The sequence below is a fragment of the Entelurus aequoreus genome, linkage group LG01 (assembly GCF_033978785.1).
Source record: "Entelurus aequoreus isolate RoL-2023_Sb linkage group LG01, RoL_Eaeq_v1.1, whole genome shotgun sequence".
NCBI classification, from domain to species: Eukaryota; Metazoa; Chordata; class Actinopteri; order Syngnathiformes; family Syngnathidae; genus Entelurus; species Entelurus aequoreus.
Window position 1 is genome coordinate 35,422,017 of NC_084731.1, and position 19,828 is coordinate 35,441,844.

The 19,828-nt window shown below is 37.9% G+C and overlaps 1 protein-coding gene across 4 annotated transcripts in view; it reads left to right on the top strand.

The window, feature by feature from the left end:
* The window catches only part of cfap20dc (CFAP20 domain containing), a 58,844-nt gene extending 47,548 nt beyond the window's left edge, over positions 1-11,296 (top strand). For 2 of the 4 annotated variants that reach the window (XM_062049014.1, XM_062049032.1), the window contains exons 16-17: positions 8,947-9,041; positions 10,934-11,295. In XM_062049014.1, the coding sequence (XP_061904998.1) occupies positions 8,947-9,041; positions 10,934-11,052 (214 nt within the window). In that variant the 3' untranslated portion in view covers positions 11,053-11,295. Of the gene's footprint in view, positions 1-8,946; positions 9,042-10,933 lie in introns of all 4 variants that reach the window. The other 2 variants (XM_062049023.1, XM_062049041.1) reach the window with 2 other exon arrangements.
* The last annotated feature ends 8,532 nt before the right edge of the window (positions 11,297-19,828 follow it).

The window sequence follows — 19,828 nt, forward strand, 5'->3', positions numbered from 1 at the left end:
CCAGGCTAGCAACGCACCTCCTTTACGGCAGCTGTCGCAACGTTCTTATAGCAACCGCAGCACATACATTTATGACATGATCTCCCTTTTTCAACTTTTGGTTTTCTTTCCTTGTAAACAAAACAAAATCACACTGTATATGTGTTGTCTGTCTAATTATAAATAATGCAGCCGAGGCGTGTTGGCTGAGTTCTTGACGTTTACATTCACGGGTGACGACATGCAACAACACTTTCCGGGGCTACCGCGCATGCTCGTCACTCCCGTTGCATGATGGGTAGTGTAGTTATATTCCGTAGTTCATAACATCTTTCCCCCTATAAAGAACTAATTTTAACTCAATAAAGTGTATTTCTTTTTTTAGCTTTAACTTTTAATTTGTTAGCATTGTAACCACATTTGCAAACAACTTTTCTCTTCATAGAATTTTCTTTCAATAAAGAAATAAAGTGCAAAAATGTCAAAGCATCATAACAAACAGTTATGTCAAATAGCAGCAGAAGTGCACTTTTTGGAGAGCTGTATTATTTTCAGTTTTGTGCCCAAGGGACTGATTTCATTTAACACTAGTATTATTTATACACCTATAGTGATCACAGAGACAGGTTGTTTTTGTGTTACCTTATATATTTGTTTTTCTGAAAAGTCCCACTTAATATACTTTGGGTAACAACAGTCAATATTTATTTATTTTATTTTTTTAGGGGGGCAACAGTCAATATTTATTTATTTTTTAGATTAAATTGTTTTCTTATATAATAAAAGTGAGCTTTTGTTAAACCAAATATTGTGTGTTTTTTTCCATTTCCAACAACCTATCTGGACTCGATAAAAGAATCGATAAGGAATCGGTTCGATAAGAGGATTCGATAATAGACTCCATCCATCCATCCATTTTCTACCGCTTAATCCCTTCGGGGTCGCGGGGGGCGCTGGAGCCTATCTCAGCTACAATCGGGCGGAAGGCGGGGTACACCCTGGACAAGTCGCCACCTCATCGCAGGGCCAACACAGATAGACAGACAACATTCACACTCACATTCACACACTAGGGCCAATTTAGTGTTGCCAATCAACCTATCCCCAGGTGCATGTCTTTGGAGGTGGGAGGAAGCCGGAGTACCCGGAGGGAACCCACGCAGTCACGGGGAGAACATGCAAACTCCACACAGAAAGATCCCGAGCCCGGGATTGAACCCCAGACTACTCAGCACCTTCGTATTGTGAGGCAGACGCACTAACCCCTCTGCCACTGTGATGCCTCGATAATAGACTCAAACTCCATAATTTCTTATCAAACATCATGCCTAACTATAACTACCCACTATTTACTAGTACTACCTACTACCTACCCTGGGCAAAATGATAGAATCACACCAGACTTGGAGGAGGTTAGTTCTGTTGTTACATTTTGTAGAGAAAAGCAGCTAAAAGACATGACACAAAACTATAATCATTTCAAAAGGCAACTTTCTGCTTTAACAAAGACTTAATTAAGTTGAGAATATAAATTGTGGTAGTCAGTAACCGTTTCATTTTTAGGTCAATAAAAGTGAAAAAAGTATAGAGTCACTCAATTCTAAGGAAAATATTATGGAATTACCCTGAAATGTTCATTTCCAAAGCTAACACCTGCATCAGATTAAATCTGTTCATTAGTCACTGCATTTTAACTGCATTAGTCATGCAGTTAAAAAGGAGTGTTAACACCTTGGAAAGCTGTTGCACCAGGTAGATTGACATTATTCACGGCTCCAACAAGAGATATGTCAAGTGAAACAACGGAGAGCATTATTAAACTTATTCTGCGATTTATAAAAAATATCAAAATTAATTTAATAATTTGCTAAGGATAACTAAGAAAAAGTAATGTTCCAATAAATCTCATCAGACTCTAAATGCACTTGGAAAACTGTCAATGAACTTCTTAACAAAAGAAAATGCACTCCTACCATCTCAGTTCATGGATGGTGAAAACATGTATAAAAACCCTGTTGTTATGGTAAATTAATTTAACCATTTCTTTGCAAATCTGGGTTTAGCACTGTGTTCTGGTCCCTGCGGCTTATACAAGGGTGCGGCTTATTTACGGCCTGTTCTTCTCCGACACCGACGAAGAGGATTTCGGTGGTTTTAGTACGCAGGAGGAAGACGATGACACAATGATTAAAGACTGACTTTTCATATACCGGTAGGCCGGTTATTTTGATACGTACAGGCGAGCACTTTGTATTACTTTGCACCGTTGTATTATTTGTACTCTGCACGAATGCTGTTCGCCATGTCAAAGATGTGAAAGTTTGATTGAATGATTGAAAGATTTATTGTTAATAAATGGGACGCTTTGCGTTCCCAAACAGTCATCTCTGTCCCGACAATCCCCTCCGTGGTAGCAGGAACCCCTATATACTACGGTAATTACACATCAAAACCCTGCGGCTTATAGTCAGGTGCGGCTTATATATGGAGCAATCTGTATTTTCCCCTAAATTTAGCTGGTGCGGCTTATAGTCAGGTGCGGCTTATAGTCCGGAAATTACGGTAGATTAAGGGCCAGCCTGATGAATCAACATTCTCCATTTGTTCCGACCTTATAATGTAGCCCTATACTTCCCCCCCCCCCCCCACACACACACACACACACACACACACACACACACACACGCACACACGCACGCACGCACGCACGCACGCACACACACTTAGACTTAGCCCACACAAGGTAGACTACTTGTTGTTGTCTTTTTTTTTTATATACTATGTTTAATTTTGTTTGTTAATTTACTGCTTTAGGTGAGAACCTTGCATAAGCCCCTTTTGGGTTTCTTTTCTCACCTGCACTTATTTCTTATTTCTTATTACGTGTTTCTTGTCTCTATGTACTTTAACAATGTTACCTTTTGTACTGTTTATATTGTGCGAATAAAAAATAGATAAAGTTTATGAAAACCCCAAATTTTCTGAGATTTTCAATTCGAGGTTTAAATAAGCTGTAATTTATAGTCATCAAAATGATATCAAAAGAAGTCTTGAAATATCTTCAGTTGCATGTCAAATATTAGTTTCACCTTCATCTAATTGCTGCTATATTAGAACCTTTGCTCAATATTCTAAACCTGTACCTACTATTCCTATTACCACTACTACCTATTATTACCACATACTAGCTACCACTACCTTCTACTACTACTACCACCTACTAGTACTACCTACTACTACTACCTACTAACGACTGGTATTACACTTCATTGGGTACATGTTTACAATCTGGTCCAATCAACAGCTACTGTATCTCAGGAAAGAGTAATTCACACACTTTTTAGCAACTAATTTAACAACACTTATTTTTGTGGCTCTAAACAATGTTTTGGTCTTCAATATTATTTATTTTATATCGTAGACTCCTGTAGAACCCCTACCTCACCCTAAAACTAACATCACAAATAAACACATTCAGTATGTCTACATGCACTAAATCAAATTTTTTGCTTTATTTGTTTGAAAAGTGTCTCTTTAAAACAAAGGAAAAAACATGTTTCATAGGTAGATGAAGTGATTGTAAAACATTCCAATCATACATCCTCAGATTTAGTGTCAGTCTTCCCATCAAAATAACCAGGGAGCTCAGCAGATTGTGCACTTTATGGTCAGAAAGTACACAATATTTGCATGTTTACGTCAAAATGCCCAATACATGCTTGTTTGTGTCATTTTATCAATGATGTGTTTCATCGAGATACAAACGGACTATTTTGTTCCGATAAATGTTTGGTCGTACAATGACCGAGACGGTTGGGTCAAACTTTTATTTGTACCCAATCATACAAAAAGCGAAGTATTACTTACTGTATGATTATTAAAGGCCTACTGAAATGATTTTTTTTAATTTAAACGGGGATAGCAGATCCATTCTATGTGTCATACTTGATCATTTCGCGATATTGCCATATTTTTGCTGAAAGGATTTAGTAGAGAACATCGACGATAAAGTTGCAACTTTGGGTTGCTGATAAAAAAAGCCTTGCCTGTACCGGAAGTAGCGTGACGTCAAAGGTTGAAATGCTCCTCACATTTCCCCATTGTTTTCAATGCAGCGAGAGCAATTCGGACCGAGAAAGCGACAATTACCCCATTAATTTGATCGAGGGTGAAAGATTTGTGGATGAGGAACATTAGAGTGAAGGACTAGAGTGCAGTGCAGGACATATCTTGTTTCGCTCTGACCGTAACTTAGGTACAAGCTGGCTCATTGGATTCCACACTCTCTCCTTTTTCTATTGTGGATCACGGATTTGTATTCGAAACCACCTCGGATACTATATCCTCTTGAAAATGAGAGTGGAGAACGCGAAATGGACATTCACAGTGACTTTTATCTCCACTACAATACATCGGCGAAGCACTTTAGCTACGGAGCTAACGTGATACACGGTTAATGCTTTCCAGCTTGGCGAAGCTTAACAATGCTGTTGCTAACGACGCCATTGAAGCTAACTTAGCAACCGGACCTCACAGAGCTATGCTAAAAACATTACCGCTCCACCTACGCCAGCCAGCCCTCATCAACACCCGTGCTCACCTGCGTTCCAGCGATCGACGGCGCGACGAAGGACTTCACCCGATCATAGATGCGGTCGGCGGCCCGGAGAAAGTCAAGGTGAGGTCGGCGGCTAGCGCGTCTGCTATCCATCTCAAAGTCCTCCTGGTTGTGTTGCTGTAGTCCGTCGCTAATACACCGATCCCACCTACAACTTTCTTCTTTGTAGTCTTCATTGTTCATTGTTCATTAAACAAATTGCATAATATTCACCAACACGATGTCCAGAATACCGTGGAATTTTGAGATGAAAACAGAGCTTTTTTGTATTGGATTCAATGGCGTCCGCATACTCCCGTTTCAACGATTGACGTCACGCGCATACGTCATCATACATAGACGTTTTCAACCGGAAGTTTAGCGGGAAGTTTAAAATTGCACTTTATAAGTTAACCCGGCCGTATTGGCATGTGTTGCAATGTTCAGATTTCATCATTGATATATAAACTATCAGACTGCGCGGTCGGTAGTAGTGGGTTTCAGTAGGCCTTTAATGTACTTGTAGTTGGCATTATACTGAGAGAAACACAAACATCAACATTGTTGAAGAAATATCAATCCAAGCACTGCTATCTTTGTAAATCAATGTTTCTGCTGCAGCGCTCATGAAATAAGTGGAGTCAGTACGTTGTTGTACTTGAATATGAATATGAGGAGTATATGAAAATGAGTGGCACTGTTGTTTTGGCTGATGTGTTTGATTCGCCCGCAGCCAGATGAATATTAAAACACAGAGGTTATGCTTTCCTCATTAAAGATGCTATGATGTGCTTTTATGAGATGCTTTGTCCACAGGCAAAAGACTTAAATGGCTGATTATGCAACTGATGTGAATTATGTTTCAAAAGATTAATCTCTGCCGCGCTGCCAAGTCACATTTCCTCAGGAGACGCGTTGTGTTAAAACACTGCGCAGTGACTTATGTATAATTGAAACCTGGGAGAATACGCAGAGAGAGAGAAGTCGCAGAAGACGACCAAGGTTGAGCTATGCTATCTGGGTCACAACATTGGGATGAATGAAAGTTGGGGGGACATGGCGAAGCTAAGCGTGTATTAGGGGGCCCAAGAACAGCAGATGATGATGGGGCTTTCATAGTTAACATATGAAATGCAACATGTTGTCATGTGTAATGCTACACGATGTCATGTGTTAGAATAGAATAGACTTTGTTTATCCCACAACAGGGAAATTATGTGGTTTTTGATTGAAACTTTTAATCAATCAAAAACCACATAATTTCCCTGTTGTGGGATAAACAAAGTCTATCCTATCCTAACACATGACAGCATGTAGCATTACAAAACTTTTATTAGTAGATTGTACAGTACAGTACATATTCCGTACAATTGACCACTAAATGGTAACACCCGAATAAGGTTTTCAACTTGTTTAAGTCGGGGTCCACGTTAATCAATTCATGGTAATTTTGCAGTGCAGATAAAAAAAAGTCCACAAAAATAAGGTGGAAACAAGAGGGAAACAAAGGACACAAAAGGCATTAAAAGAGCACAAAGCTAATGCAACCAGCTGCCACTGCAGCGGCGCCATTCCTACATGAAATAACAAAAAATGAGCAATAAATAATACATATTGCACACACATGATTGCACCAAGCATAGACAAACAACAAAACAAAAACAACATTTAATTAACCACATACGCCACGGTGACCACTGAAGTGCTCCAAGCAATCGTCTGCTGGGGTGGGGGACCACATGACCAGAGCAAGGAACAGACCCAACAAAGCAACCAGGAGAGCTGACTTCGTCCTAGGCTGCCCACTTCCACCTTGATAATGTCTGGTCTGTGCGGATGAGCAAGAATCAGACCTGGGAAAATTACAGCCCGCGGGCCCCATACAGCCCGTTAAGATTTTCAATCCAGCTCGCAAGACTTTTCCAAATAATTTCTTTAAACCTTTAACATTCAAACTGTAGCTGCTATTGTGATGTGCAGTGCTTTTTTCCAATTACTGTAAGTCTTGAATTATAGAAAGTATTTCAATGTTTGGAATCTGCGCTTTTGAGTGATATACAAGGTAGTACGGTAATCTGTGTCCCAGCAGCTCAGACGAGGCACCAAGCAGTGTGGGCGGGGTTTGTTTCCACAGAGTGTTTCCACAGAGTGTTTCCAGAGCGGCCAGCCTGAAATGTCAGGGACCGACGCGGAAGCAAATTGTAAAAAATTGTGGGTTCCCTCCGGGTACTCCGGCTTCCTCCCACCTCCAAAGACATGCACCTGGGGATAGGTTGATTGGCAACACTAAATTGGACCGAGTGTGTGAATGTTGTCTGTCTATCTGTGTTGGCCCTGCGATGAGGTGGCGACTTGTCCAGGGTGTACCCCGATTGTAGCTGAGATAGGCTCCAGCGCCCCCGCGACCCCGAGGGGAATAAGCGGTAGGAAATGGATGGATGGACGGATTGTAGGTGTTTTTTTAACCCTTTGCCCTTTGTTTCATTTTTGTTACGTTTTGCTTGATTATAAAAGATGTCAATCGAGGAGGTGGTGTGAAAAGTAAAAAGAGCAACATTCTTATGTTGTTAATATTCAGTGTTTTATCATTCATAGTTAATATTGTAAATTCCACATTCTTTTTTTCATGTAAATTCTCATTCAGTAAAAAAAATGGGTATATATATATATATATATATATATATATATATATATATATATATATATATATATATATATATATATATATATATATATATACACACACATATATAATATGTATATATACACACACATATATAATATATATATATATCTATACACATATATAATATGTATGTATATATATATATATATATATATATATATATATATATATATATATATATATATATATATATATATATATATATATATATTTATATATATATATATATACACACACATATATAATATGTATATATATATACATATATATAAAAAAAATATATATATATATATATATTAAAAAATATATACATATATATATATATATATATATATATATATATATATATATATATATATATATATATATATATATATATATATATATATATATATATATATATATATATATATATATATATATATATATATAATCCACAAATAACTTCAGCTGAAATGCAGGACCATCTGAAAAATTGTGGTGTGGCTGTTTCAAGATGAACAATAAGGAGGCACTTAAAGAAAAATGGGCTGCATGGTCGAGTTGCCAGAAGAAAGCCATTTCTGCGCAAATGTCACAAAGTATCCCGCTTACATTACGCCAAACAGCACAGAGACAAGCCTCAAACTTCTGGAACAAAGTAATTTGGAGTGATGGCTTTCTTCTGGCGACTCGACCATGCAGCCCATTTTTCTTCAAGTGCCTCCTTATTGTGCATCTTGAAACAGTCACACCACAATTTTTCAGAGAGTCCTGTATTTCAGCTGAAGTTATTTGTGGATTTTTCTTTGCATCTCGAACAATTTTCCTGGCAGTTGTGGCTAAAATCTTTGCTGGTCTACCTGAATCCCTCATTTTCCACTTCTTAATCAGCGTTTGAACACTGATTGGCATTCTCAATTCCTTGGATATTTTTTGTACAACCATGTCACAGGTGAGGATTGGAACCTTGATAAGCCATTCAAACCTGTTTGTGTCAATTTTTCTGCATGTTATCAGATCAAAGTCACTGGGGTATGTAAACTTTTGATCAGGGTCATTTGGGTACTTTCTTTTGTCATTTTGATTTAAAAAGAGTAAACACAGTTGTTTACCAATAAATAGCTTCACACAACCATTAAGCATGAGTGGAAGAAAGGTTTTTGTGTTATCATTCATATTCTCTGAAGAATTGCCAAGAAATCAAAAATTCTCCCAGGGTATGTAAACTTGTGAGCACAACTGTATATATATACATGGTCGAGGAAGACCGAAGTGTCCGATACATGCTCATTCAACTCCGTGAAGCTCGGCCATCCCGACGATCAATGCTCGTTCCGCAGCCCCGTCTCTTTGTCCACATTTCTTTTGGTCTCTCCACGCGAACTCTAGTGTGACATATAGCAGTTGTTCTCTGGTGCAAACATAGCCATGGCCAAAAAGGCTCCCCCAGTTAGATCCAAAAGTTTACAAAAAAGCACCAAAAAGCATCACAGAAGTCACAAAAGTGCCACCCGTTGTCGCGTAGTCCCGAAAGGGCCTGAACCAAAAGTAAAAAAACACACGGAAACAAAAGGGAAACATCAAAAACACAAAAAAAGAATACACAAGAACACAAAGCTCCTGCAACCACCAGCCATGTTGCCATGTTGTCATGTTTAATGCTACATGTTGTCACATGGTTTTTTTTATACTCTTTTTGCAGGGAGTGGATGGATGTGCTCAGCCCCCCCATTATGCCTCCTTGCCTGCAGAGAAGGTCAAACGAGGCAGGTAGGCGTCACCAGGATCTAATCAAAGGTACAGTAAACCTTAAAGTTGCTCCTTCTGCTTCCGCTCCTTCTTTTACGTCCTTGGAGGTCAGGGAGACTCTGTATCCCCCCTCACCTTCCTGAGCACACACGATGAGCTAATGGAAACACCAAATAGTGCAGCAAAGCATGCTGGGAATGCACACGTTAACTGTAATTAGGAATAAAAAGCAGGAGAGTGAAGCTCTCAGTAGGTCAAAACAGACGAGGCTCATTAGAGGTCTTTACTTGCCCCCCAGACACGCCGCCAAGGTTAATTGATGAAACCTTTCCAGTTTACAACATGGCTTTTTTCCCAAACCTTTTACACAATGTGTCTCATAATTAGTTTTCATTATCGTCGCCCAACTTCTGATAAGATAAAATGTTCCACCCGGAGCATTCCATAACCTTTTTAGCATTTAACTGCCTGTCAATTTAACAGTGCTTTCAAGTGGTGAGGATTACAGGAAGCAGCTTTTTACGGCTTCTTAAGGCGCTCGTCACCGACGTCTACGCTCTTGATTGATGGCGCAGGTAGAAAATAAATAAAAAATTGTGAAGGTCATGATTCTCACTATATTACACCTGGGAGAGCCGACCTGTCTTCTTATCGTTTAAAATGGAGTTTATGTTTATACGCTCGCCAGACACTTTATTAGGTACACCTGCACATTCTAATTATATATCTAATACCAAAGTTGATCAAATATTTACTCCCAAAAAGGCCAGGACTGTTCTTTGCATAAATGAATATATTTTATTTGGACTTTTGCTTTCTCTCTCTTTAAACTCCAGCTTTACAGATGCCATGTTGTCTGCGTTGTGCTAGTATCAGCGTTTACACAAACAATGTTGCTATAGGTGATGTAGTAAAAATATAATACAGTAAACTCCCAATTATCACTGTTAATTTATTTTGGGTCTGATTGTGGTAAATTAATTTACGGAAAGTAATAAGTATTATTGTAAACCAAATATTTTCATAGATTTGAGTGCAAAAAACTGTTGATGAAAAGCCTATATATATATATATATATATATATATATATATATATATATATATATATACATATATATATATATATATATATATATATATATATATATTGGAACGGTTACTAAGAAAAACTGAGGTACAACTGTGTGTGTGAGTGTGTATATATAAATATAAATACGCACACACAAAGTCAAACCTCAGTTTTTCTTCGTAACCGTTCCAAGAGATCAGACAAAACTAATTGGTATGCAATTTGAAGCAGTGTGGTGGATCCGTAGCGTACTACATCATTCATTTTGGAAGCGAGAGTTGTTTTTAGAAGTCAACGAGAAGAAGAAATTGAAAGTAATTTTTCCCCATAAGAAATAAAGTAAATCCAATTCACCTGTTCCAGACATGCAAAATATGCACAAAATATCAATTTTAAAGAGAATAATGCTAGTTTCACCTGGGAAATACTTATAATAGATGAATGTAATGTATAAATAAACATTTACCATTACTTTTATAGAGCAGGGAGGAGAGAGGTACTTTTTTACTTTGCGCCGAGTTCCTTCCTAAATCCACTAGTGCTTATCAAATGCTATTACTCGCAACTTTCGGTTGGCCGTTGGTGGTTTATTTTGCAGTCGTACTTATAAAAAAAGTACAGAGACTGAATCACCAACGCGTGAATTCTGAGTTTGCAATGTGGATTCTTGAAATAATTTGCAGCCACATGGACTGACAATGGAAAAAACACAGTATACGAAAACTGAGCCGTATTTTTGTGACATATATTGTTTCCTTGGGAGCGTAGAAAAAACTAGTTACCTCTGGAATTAAATAAAAGAAAGCATTAATATTAAAAAACTGTTTGAGAAATTGTGTTGTTATTAAGTGATGTTCTTGCTTCACCACAGGAAGAGAGGAGTCAGAGAATGAAGAGGAGATGGAGGACGAGTATTTAAATCTGCTCTATGACCCTTGTCTCAACTGCTATTTTGATCCAGAAACAGGGAAGTACTACGAACTAGCTTGATTCAAAGCGTTTAAATCCATGAATCAGACGACGCTGACAGCTGACGTTTTGTTACTGATCAGCAATGAACATCCTGCCGGCAAAAGAAGCTTTTCATGTTGCCCATTTTTGTTTTTTGTGCCACTAGCTATCACGTCTCACCACTTGTCTTGTTAGCATGTAAAGGAAGCAGAACTCAATAAAAAAATAAAGCTTTTGCTGTCAATGAGTTAAAGCTCTTTTATTTGCACATCTGCTTGTATAATCTCTTTTGGGCGAAACCTTGGCTGGGTAATAAATGCTAAGCTGTCGGAAATGAACATCGCGAAATGTCTTCATCCCCATGCAAAAGTTGCTCTGGATTCATATTACAACATTTGTCAAATTGCTCGTTTTATTATTTGTGTGAAAGAGTTGAATGGGGAAACTTTCAATTGGCTTGTCTTTGCTATATCGATATTATTAGACTGCATAATGGTAATTATTCAACTATATGATGAAAGTACCAAATTCTGAAGCAGCATCAACGACATAGTGAGGGCATCCGGGGCGGACCAAAATGGTTCATTTGCTCGTTTACTAGCAAAGTGTCCCTCGCAAACCTCTCGTAAAGTCGACTCACTCAAGTGAATATTTAGAACCGACTCCTGTTTTTTTCTTTCCTGTTCAAGCTGCAAGGTTTTCTTTGTTTTGTTTTTTATATAAATCTTTGTTTATTATGTTCAACATTTATAAACAAGCAAAGGCAAGGCAAGGCAAGGCAACTTTATTTGTATATTTCATACACAAGGCAGACTCAAAGTGCTTCACAGACAACAAAGTGAAATGAAAGAAAATAAAAGCAAAATTAAAATGCAGACAATAAAAATAAAAACAGTGCGGACGTTAAAAGTTAAAAGATTTAGCTGAAAGCTAAGGTGAACATAAAAGTCTTCAGTCTAGTTTTAAAAGTAGTCAGAGTTGGGGAGAGTCTGACATCTTCAGGAAGTTTATTCCAGCTATTTGTTGCAAAGTGACTGAATGATGCTCTCCCTTGATTTGAGTTTACTCTGGGAACCGCTAACAGATTGGTCTCAGAAGATCTTAGTGATCTAGAGGGCTTATATAGTGGGAGCATATCAGTAATATACTTCGGCCCTAGACCATGTAGTGATTTATATGTGAGCAGGAGGATTTTGAAATCAATTCTCTGATGTACAGGGAGCCAATGTAAGGATTTAAGAATTGGTGTAATGTGCTCACATTTTTTGGTCTTTGTTAGAACTCTACCAGCAGCGTTCTGAACAAGCTGTAGCTGCCTGACAGTTTTTTTGGGAAGACCTGCAAGGAGACCATTACAATAGTCTAGCCTACTGGTAAATTAAGGCATGTACAAGTTTTTCTAAGTCTTGAGCTGACATGAGCCCTCTAAGTCTTTTTACATTTTTGAGGTGATAGTAGGCCGATTTTGTTACTGATTTGATGTGACTGTCGAAATGTAAATCAGAATCTAAAATAACCCCAAGATTTCTGGCTTTATTTGAGGTTTTCAGGGACAGTGATTGAAGGTGTTGGACGACTTTAAACCTTTCTTTTTTAGCACCAAAAACAATTATCTCAGTTTTATCTTCATTTAGTTGTAGGAAATTTTGGCACATCCAGTGTTTGACTTGCTCAATGCACTGGCACAGAAGATCTATGGGACGATAGTCATTTGGTGATAGCGCTACATAGATTTGGGTGTCATCGGCATAGCAGTGATGGTCAATGTTATTATTTTGCATGATTTGTCCTAGTGGGAGCATATAGATGTTAAATAAAGTCGGCCCCAAGATTGAACCTTGGGGCACTCCACACGTTACGTTGGTTGGTTCTTATACAAAGTCACCAAAGAAACAATAATCAAAACAAGTACAAAAACAGTACAATACAGCACCAGGGGGTTGTAAACGCAATAAAGCAACTAAAGTACAATGCAAAATATGTATATTAAGATTAAGATTAAAGATTAAAGTACCAATGATTGTCACACACACACTTAGATGTGGTGAAATTTGTCCTCTGCATTTGTCCCATCCCCTTGGGGAGCAGTGGGCAGCAGCGGCGCCGCGCCCGGGAATCATTTTGTAGCAATGTGTAAAGCCATAGGCTCACACAAGTTCGTAAATAATCCAAATTTGGAGCACAGCATCATAGTTTTCACAGCTTTTAGTTCAAGCTGCAAGTTTTGTTTTTTTTTGGTTTTGGTTTTTTTAAAACCTTTATTTATAGTATTCAATATTTACAACATTAACATACAAGCAAAGAAATAATAATAATCAAAACAAGTACAGAAACAGTACAAAACAGCGCCAGGGGGTTATAAACTCAATAAAACAACTCGAGAAAAATGCTATATATGTATATATTTATATATATATATTATTTATATATATATATAAAATAAAAAATAATAATTATATATATATATATATATATATACATATATATATATATATATATATATATATATATATATATATATATATATATATATATATATATATATATATATATATATATATATATATATAAAATAAAAAATAATAATTATATATATATATAGGTGTGTGTGTGTGAAGCCATAGGCTCACAGTTCAAGGTGAAAGTGAATGGTTAACTGTCAGATATATGACTTAGTCTTAAGTGTCCACACTCAACAGAAGTTGGAGGGTTTTACAGACATGGACGTCATATATTAATACAACTGCAAATATAAAAACACAATTCATTTGCACTGTATCATAACTACATGTATGAAGTCTACATTTAAAAACTGCGTGAAAATCAGTTTAGTATTGGGAAAGTTATGATGGATTAAATGTGCTGACACTTCTTTGATCCTGTCACTAGATGGAGATGTTGACCGGTTTAAGATGGCGGTCCCACTGCTCGTCAGCGCCAACAGGAAGTAGCGGTCGATATGTCTATGGGGAAAAGGGTCCGCTGGAAAGGCGGAAGTAAACAAACATGGCGTCCCTGTTAACTTGGTTGAAGTCAAATATTTACTTTTTCCACCCGAAACTTGAAGGTTTTTCCTGTTAAAAAGTAAGATATTGTACGTGAAATGACTCGCCGTCTTTTGAAAAGAATCCTCCGATAGTATATCATCGAGCTAGCGTCATGACGCCAACAAGTACGTTGGTGCGTCAGAAAGGTGACGTCATTTAAAGAGTGAAAATACTGCTTTTTTTCTTTTCAAACATCATTTGTGGTCGAAATAACCTTTATGGTATACAGGCGGGAGGTGATAAAAAGCGAAGCTTAGAAAACAACCAGATAAAAAGGTAGGAATGTAAGGTTTAGAGCAGTGGTCTCCAAAGTGTGGCCCGGGGTCATTTATTCCACCAACAGAAGCAACATACTGGCCTCTCTTAATAGAACATGAAACTGAACAATCATCAAGTCAAAATAGCTTTCACTTTCATACATTTTCTAGTATGCAGGCTTTTTTGTCAAAAAGACACTCCATGCTTTGATGCGCAAGAGTTTCAGCATTTTTGACTGAATCACACAATGATTCAATTCAGAATAGGTCGATATATTAATTGTTCTCTGAATGGAATGTATTGCTTAATATAGTTGAATTTGGCATAATCTACTACTTTAGCTGAATCAAGACTTTGTGAGTTATGGCTTGTATTACCTCCTAGTTGAGATGATGTCGTCTTCAATATTTGTTCAATTTCTTGATGTCTTTGACAAAAAATATTTGGAAATGTGTCCTCTATAAATGTATATTTGTACATTTTGCAGCTAGTCTGCTAATGTCTGCTCTACTAAAGCAGGGATGTCAAACTCGTTTTCATTTATGGCTGTGTACCAAAGGTTTGTGTCTATTAAAACTAGTGCTGTCTAATGATTGTTTGTTTTAAGTTAGATAATCACAAAAACATCGATATGAATACAATAATGATTAATTGATTTTATCTGCACATTCTGTCAAGGGCCAATAAACAACCAGCTGCACCAACATACCTGGGTTAGGCCATGTCTACACTGTCCTTTAACCCCTTAAATTAATAATTATTTAGCCTAAGCCCCGTTTCAGCCACACTAAACCAGCGTTTAAGGTGCCCCTCCTCGGACAAATTTTTACACGGGTAAGTCAGCCGTGTAATTCTTAAATCTCCGGCACTTAGCTTTGTATGGACTCATTGATCGTTTACAAAGTGAGTTCGGAGAGGAAGTGACACCAGAAAGGCCGCGCCCACACAGGAGGTGACGCCAGAAAGACCGCGCCACAGCCAGCTTCATAATAAAGCGGTTTCGTAACTCGGAGCTAACCACTGGAAATATGAAGGGGAGTCATCCAGACATGCCGTGTTTATCCTTCTACTTGTACAGACGCTTGTGGAAATCACACATGAATACCTTAAGAGAAAGCGATTGCAGCTATTTTGGATACAACACTTCTCAGACGGCAAGAGAACTTTCGAATGTCCGGGTCAGCTGTGATTCTACTGAACGAAAAACTTTGTCCATTTGTCGAAGGAGAGACAACGAGAATGCGAGCTCCCGTGGACGTGATAAAAAAGGTAGCGTGTGCTTTGTCTTACCTGGCCGTCGAGGGAAGACTACGCAAAAAAAGGCGAATGCTTTTGGACTGGCAAAGCAGACTGTATCAGTTATTGTCCGCCATGTATGTCGCGGACTCAACGTCTAGGTCCAGAGTATATAAAGTCACCAAAAACGAATGGACGATGAAGGTGAAGGCAAAAGAGTGAGGAGTGTCCTGACCAGATATCTAGATCCCTAGATTGATTAATGTAAAATGTTCTTTATCACATTGTTTACGTGTCTAATAAAGATTTGATTAATGTATGGTGGCTCAGGTGTGATTCACTACAATAGGGCCCCACAGCACACTGGATTCCAGTTAATTGAAATACCACAACACTGGTTATTGTTCAGATAAGTTTAATTTAAGAACTTGCACACAAAGCAATACTGGAGGTGACTATGACGTGTGCATTTTCCGCGCATGCGTACTAGGTTGCGTTGCACAGGCGGACGGAGGGGGTCTTAAACGGTGGCATTGTGTGTGTGTGGACACGGATAAGGGTAGGTGTGATTTACCCTGGATAACCTTATCCGGCTTAGTGTAAACGGGGCCTTAGTTTGAAAAGATCCAGCGAGCGGCATTGAAATGTTAATTGTGTTGTATTATGCCAAGGTAGCACAGTTAACTGCTGTTTTTTACGCTGTTTTGCAGGACCCCTGTCACGTGACTTCAAGCTTGACACCTCATTGGCTGGTTTTGAGACAGGATCGATTGCTTCAGCCTTAATTTACCGGGAGTGAGTCTTGCTTTTTGAAGCAGCGATTTTTCAGCATTGATCTTTTTTTACACTGAATGTTTACACACAAATGTTTAGGGCTGTAACGATTGGTTGACATTGTCGACAGTAAAATTTGTCGTCGACAATAGTCGTTACGTCATCGCTTGTGTTTTTGTGTTGGCCCGCCAACAGGTTGTATCCGGCCTGCGGGATGTGTTTGCTAAGTATAAAAATTCACCTGAAATTTTGGAATGAACAGCTGTTCTAAATGTGTCCACTGGATGTCGCAATAGCAGTTATTTGTATCTTTGTAGATGATGCTACATAATTACAAAATAAACCACAAGATGTTAGTTCATCAGTCAAGGAAAATGATCAAACTACATAAATAACATACTGTAATTTGATTTTGATATTTTTTATCTTAATAGATTGAAAACGAAGACCAATGAGTTGCCTCATGAACATTATCACATAATTTATTCAGAAAATTTAAATAACGACAAATAAAGATAGAATACTATTAACCGCAACATATAAGTGTAAAAAATACCCCAACAACATTATGATTTGTACTTTTTTAGAATGTGCTTCTTCTATTTTTAAACAAAAAAAACAATCTGAAGTTGTCTTTGTTTTTAAGTTATCGTGCCGTGATTTTACCAGTCCGGCCCACTTGGCAGAAGATTTTTCTCCATGTGGCCCCCAATCTAAAATGAGTTCGACACCCCTGTTCTAAATGGAAAAACATTTTATTGGTCATTTTAATTTTTGTAACTGTCAAGGTGTGTTGGCGACGAACCCCAAGATGCAGAGAAGGCGGCAGGCATTGTACGAGAAAACATTAATTTAATGTCCAAAATATAAAAAAATAAAGAAAAGGCACAAACCAGGAACTAGGAATGGACAAACTGGAAACAGTGAACAGGGATCCAGCAAACAGGGACTAGGAACAAAAAGACAGTAAACTACAAACAGCTACAAAATATAGCTTACCGCATACAGCTACACTGATATCGACACGACAGGTCGGAACGACAATAATCCAGCCCTCACTGGAGGGGAAGGCAGGTTTAAATAGCAGCTGGCTGATTGACACCAGGTGTGGCCAGGTGCCAATCAGCCACAGCTGAGGGGACAGCACTCAGAGAGACAAACAGGAAACTGAACCAAAATAAGAGTGCTGACAGGAAATAAAACAAACAGAGGAAAAACTAAAACTTAACCAAACTGTCAGGGACAAGCCTGACAGTAACAGCTGAATGAACAGCACAGTTACAGTGTAAATAAATATTTGAGAATGAATTAGTCATCTTTGTAAGTAAGCACATGCCTAAAATAACTTAAGCTGTATTTAGAAGTCATGGATACATTAGAGCGATTAAATATGTGTACGCTTTAGTATCTGATTAGTCGACTAATCGGTAAGATAATTGTTGACTAATCAACTATCAAAATAATCGTTAGTTGCAGCCCTACTGAATTTTTAAACACAAAATTATTTTTTTTAAATTAAATTGTCAGCATAATTTCCCTTGTGGATCAATAAAGTTTGTCTAAGCCTTAGTCTAATTTGATGTAAAAATTTGGTTGACAAAATTCCAACGCAAACATTTCAGTTACATAAATTCAGTGTGAAAAAAAAGCTTTCGTAATGAAGACACAAATAAACCTGCATACTTTTGTCCGAAACGTAAATTTCCGTTCCAGAAATTGTTGTGTGAAGCAGCGACAGCGCTGTCAACAATTCTTTTTTATCTGAGTCACAAAGCATGAAGCCAGCTGCTTAATGGGCTCTTAAAGCACTTTATAGGATTCATTTTTCTTTAGGTTGGGATGAAGCTTCACCCCATCGTCATCGCTTTAGTCGTCCTGGTGTTGTTGATGGCACTAGCTGCTGTTGCCCTGCTTGTGCGGCTGTACTGCTTCCTGTTCAAGTGAGTTGACTTCCTTGTGTAATTTAAATAATAACCTCACATGCTGCATCCCTTGTAGAGTTTCCAACGAGGACACTTACAGATATTCTGCACTGAGATGTCACGAGGACAACAATCCATTGTTGGAGGACGATGGCTGCAGGAATTACACAGATTCAGACGAGGTGCAATACTTTTGTAGCGTAACAAGACTAACAAGTATGCCTCCTTTTATTCTTCCTCCCAACTAGCCGTTTGGAATTTGCCGAATTTGTGAAAAAAAATTCCCAATTGGTAAAGTCAGCGAATATCTCCATATATGGTAGAGATTTACCTGAAGAGCTTTACCCGATGCAGCCATTGTAGTACAAAATTTTAGTTCTTTCTTTTTTCTTTATCCTCTTGTTATGGGGCAGACTGGCCCGTACATGCATCCTCCGTGTACAATTGTACACACAGTATGTTTACATTTAGTATAAAACAAGTAGTACACATGTACACCGGGTGTTTACATTTAGTATAAAGCAGAAGTAGTACACAGTGTTTGTTTAGTTCGGGCCTGATTTACCAAAAATGTGCGTGTACTACTAATACATGTGCACTTGATAGCACACAAACAAAGCTGATCCTCTAAACATGTAAAAATTGGATTGCAACTCTTTAGTGAGCAGAATAATGTGTGCAATCCATTTTGCGTCTCTGTCTTCATTAATATGCAAAATATATGCCGGTCTTTAGAATGCCCACAATATGGGAGGATGATATGCAGACTTCATGACAGCCAACAAACATAATAAAACATCACTTACTGTACAAGGTCTGCTCTCACTCAGATGCCAACTGCTAGGATGTTCATAAATTCCCATTTAGATGAAAAATGTCTCATAATCCTAGCGTCATTCTTGCTAGTTCCAAGTCTTAAGTGGCGGTCAAAGTGTCCCAACTTGATGGATTATCTACTCAACGTCTCATGTCCAGGTGCGATGCATGATGTATGATCTTTAATAAACTTACAGGGAGCAGGGAAGCGAGAAAGCAGCAGCTCACTCTATGATGTAAACATAGGCACACAGGAAGTGATCACGTCGCCGCTATAAATAGTTTGTCTGTGTTAGCGCTTATAATAACAATATCACTAATACTAGGTTAATATTCAAGTCACAAAATGTAAATAGAGTATTGTTGGCGCTTTTTGGATGGTTATTGGATTTAATGGATGAAATAGTGGAACTCCCATTGGCTGCTCTGTAATCCAATCCAATCCACTTTATTTATATAGTAAGCAGACTTTTATTTACGTTTAATATTTACAATGCATGAAAAAATCCATTTGTCATTATGTCTTTCATAATGATTGTGAACGAAAAAAAGTACAGTTCTCCTTTAACATATCTTCTATATGTTTTTGTGTCTTGACAACAGTAAGTGCAACATGCAGCGCCCAAAAAAAAAAATGGATGCACCGGACTACTTCTAAAATACCCATAAAAAGTCATACATGTCTGCTGCTTGTTTGATAGCAAAACGCCACATGTAGGATCAGATAACTTGAATAAATAAAAGTAAATGATCGAGTGTGTC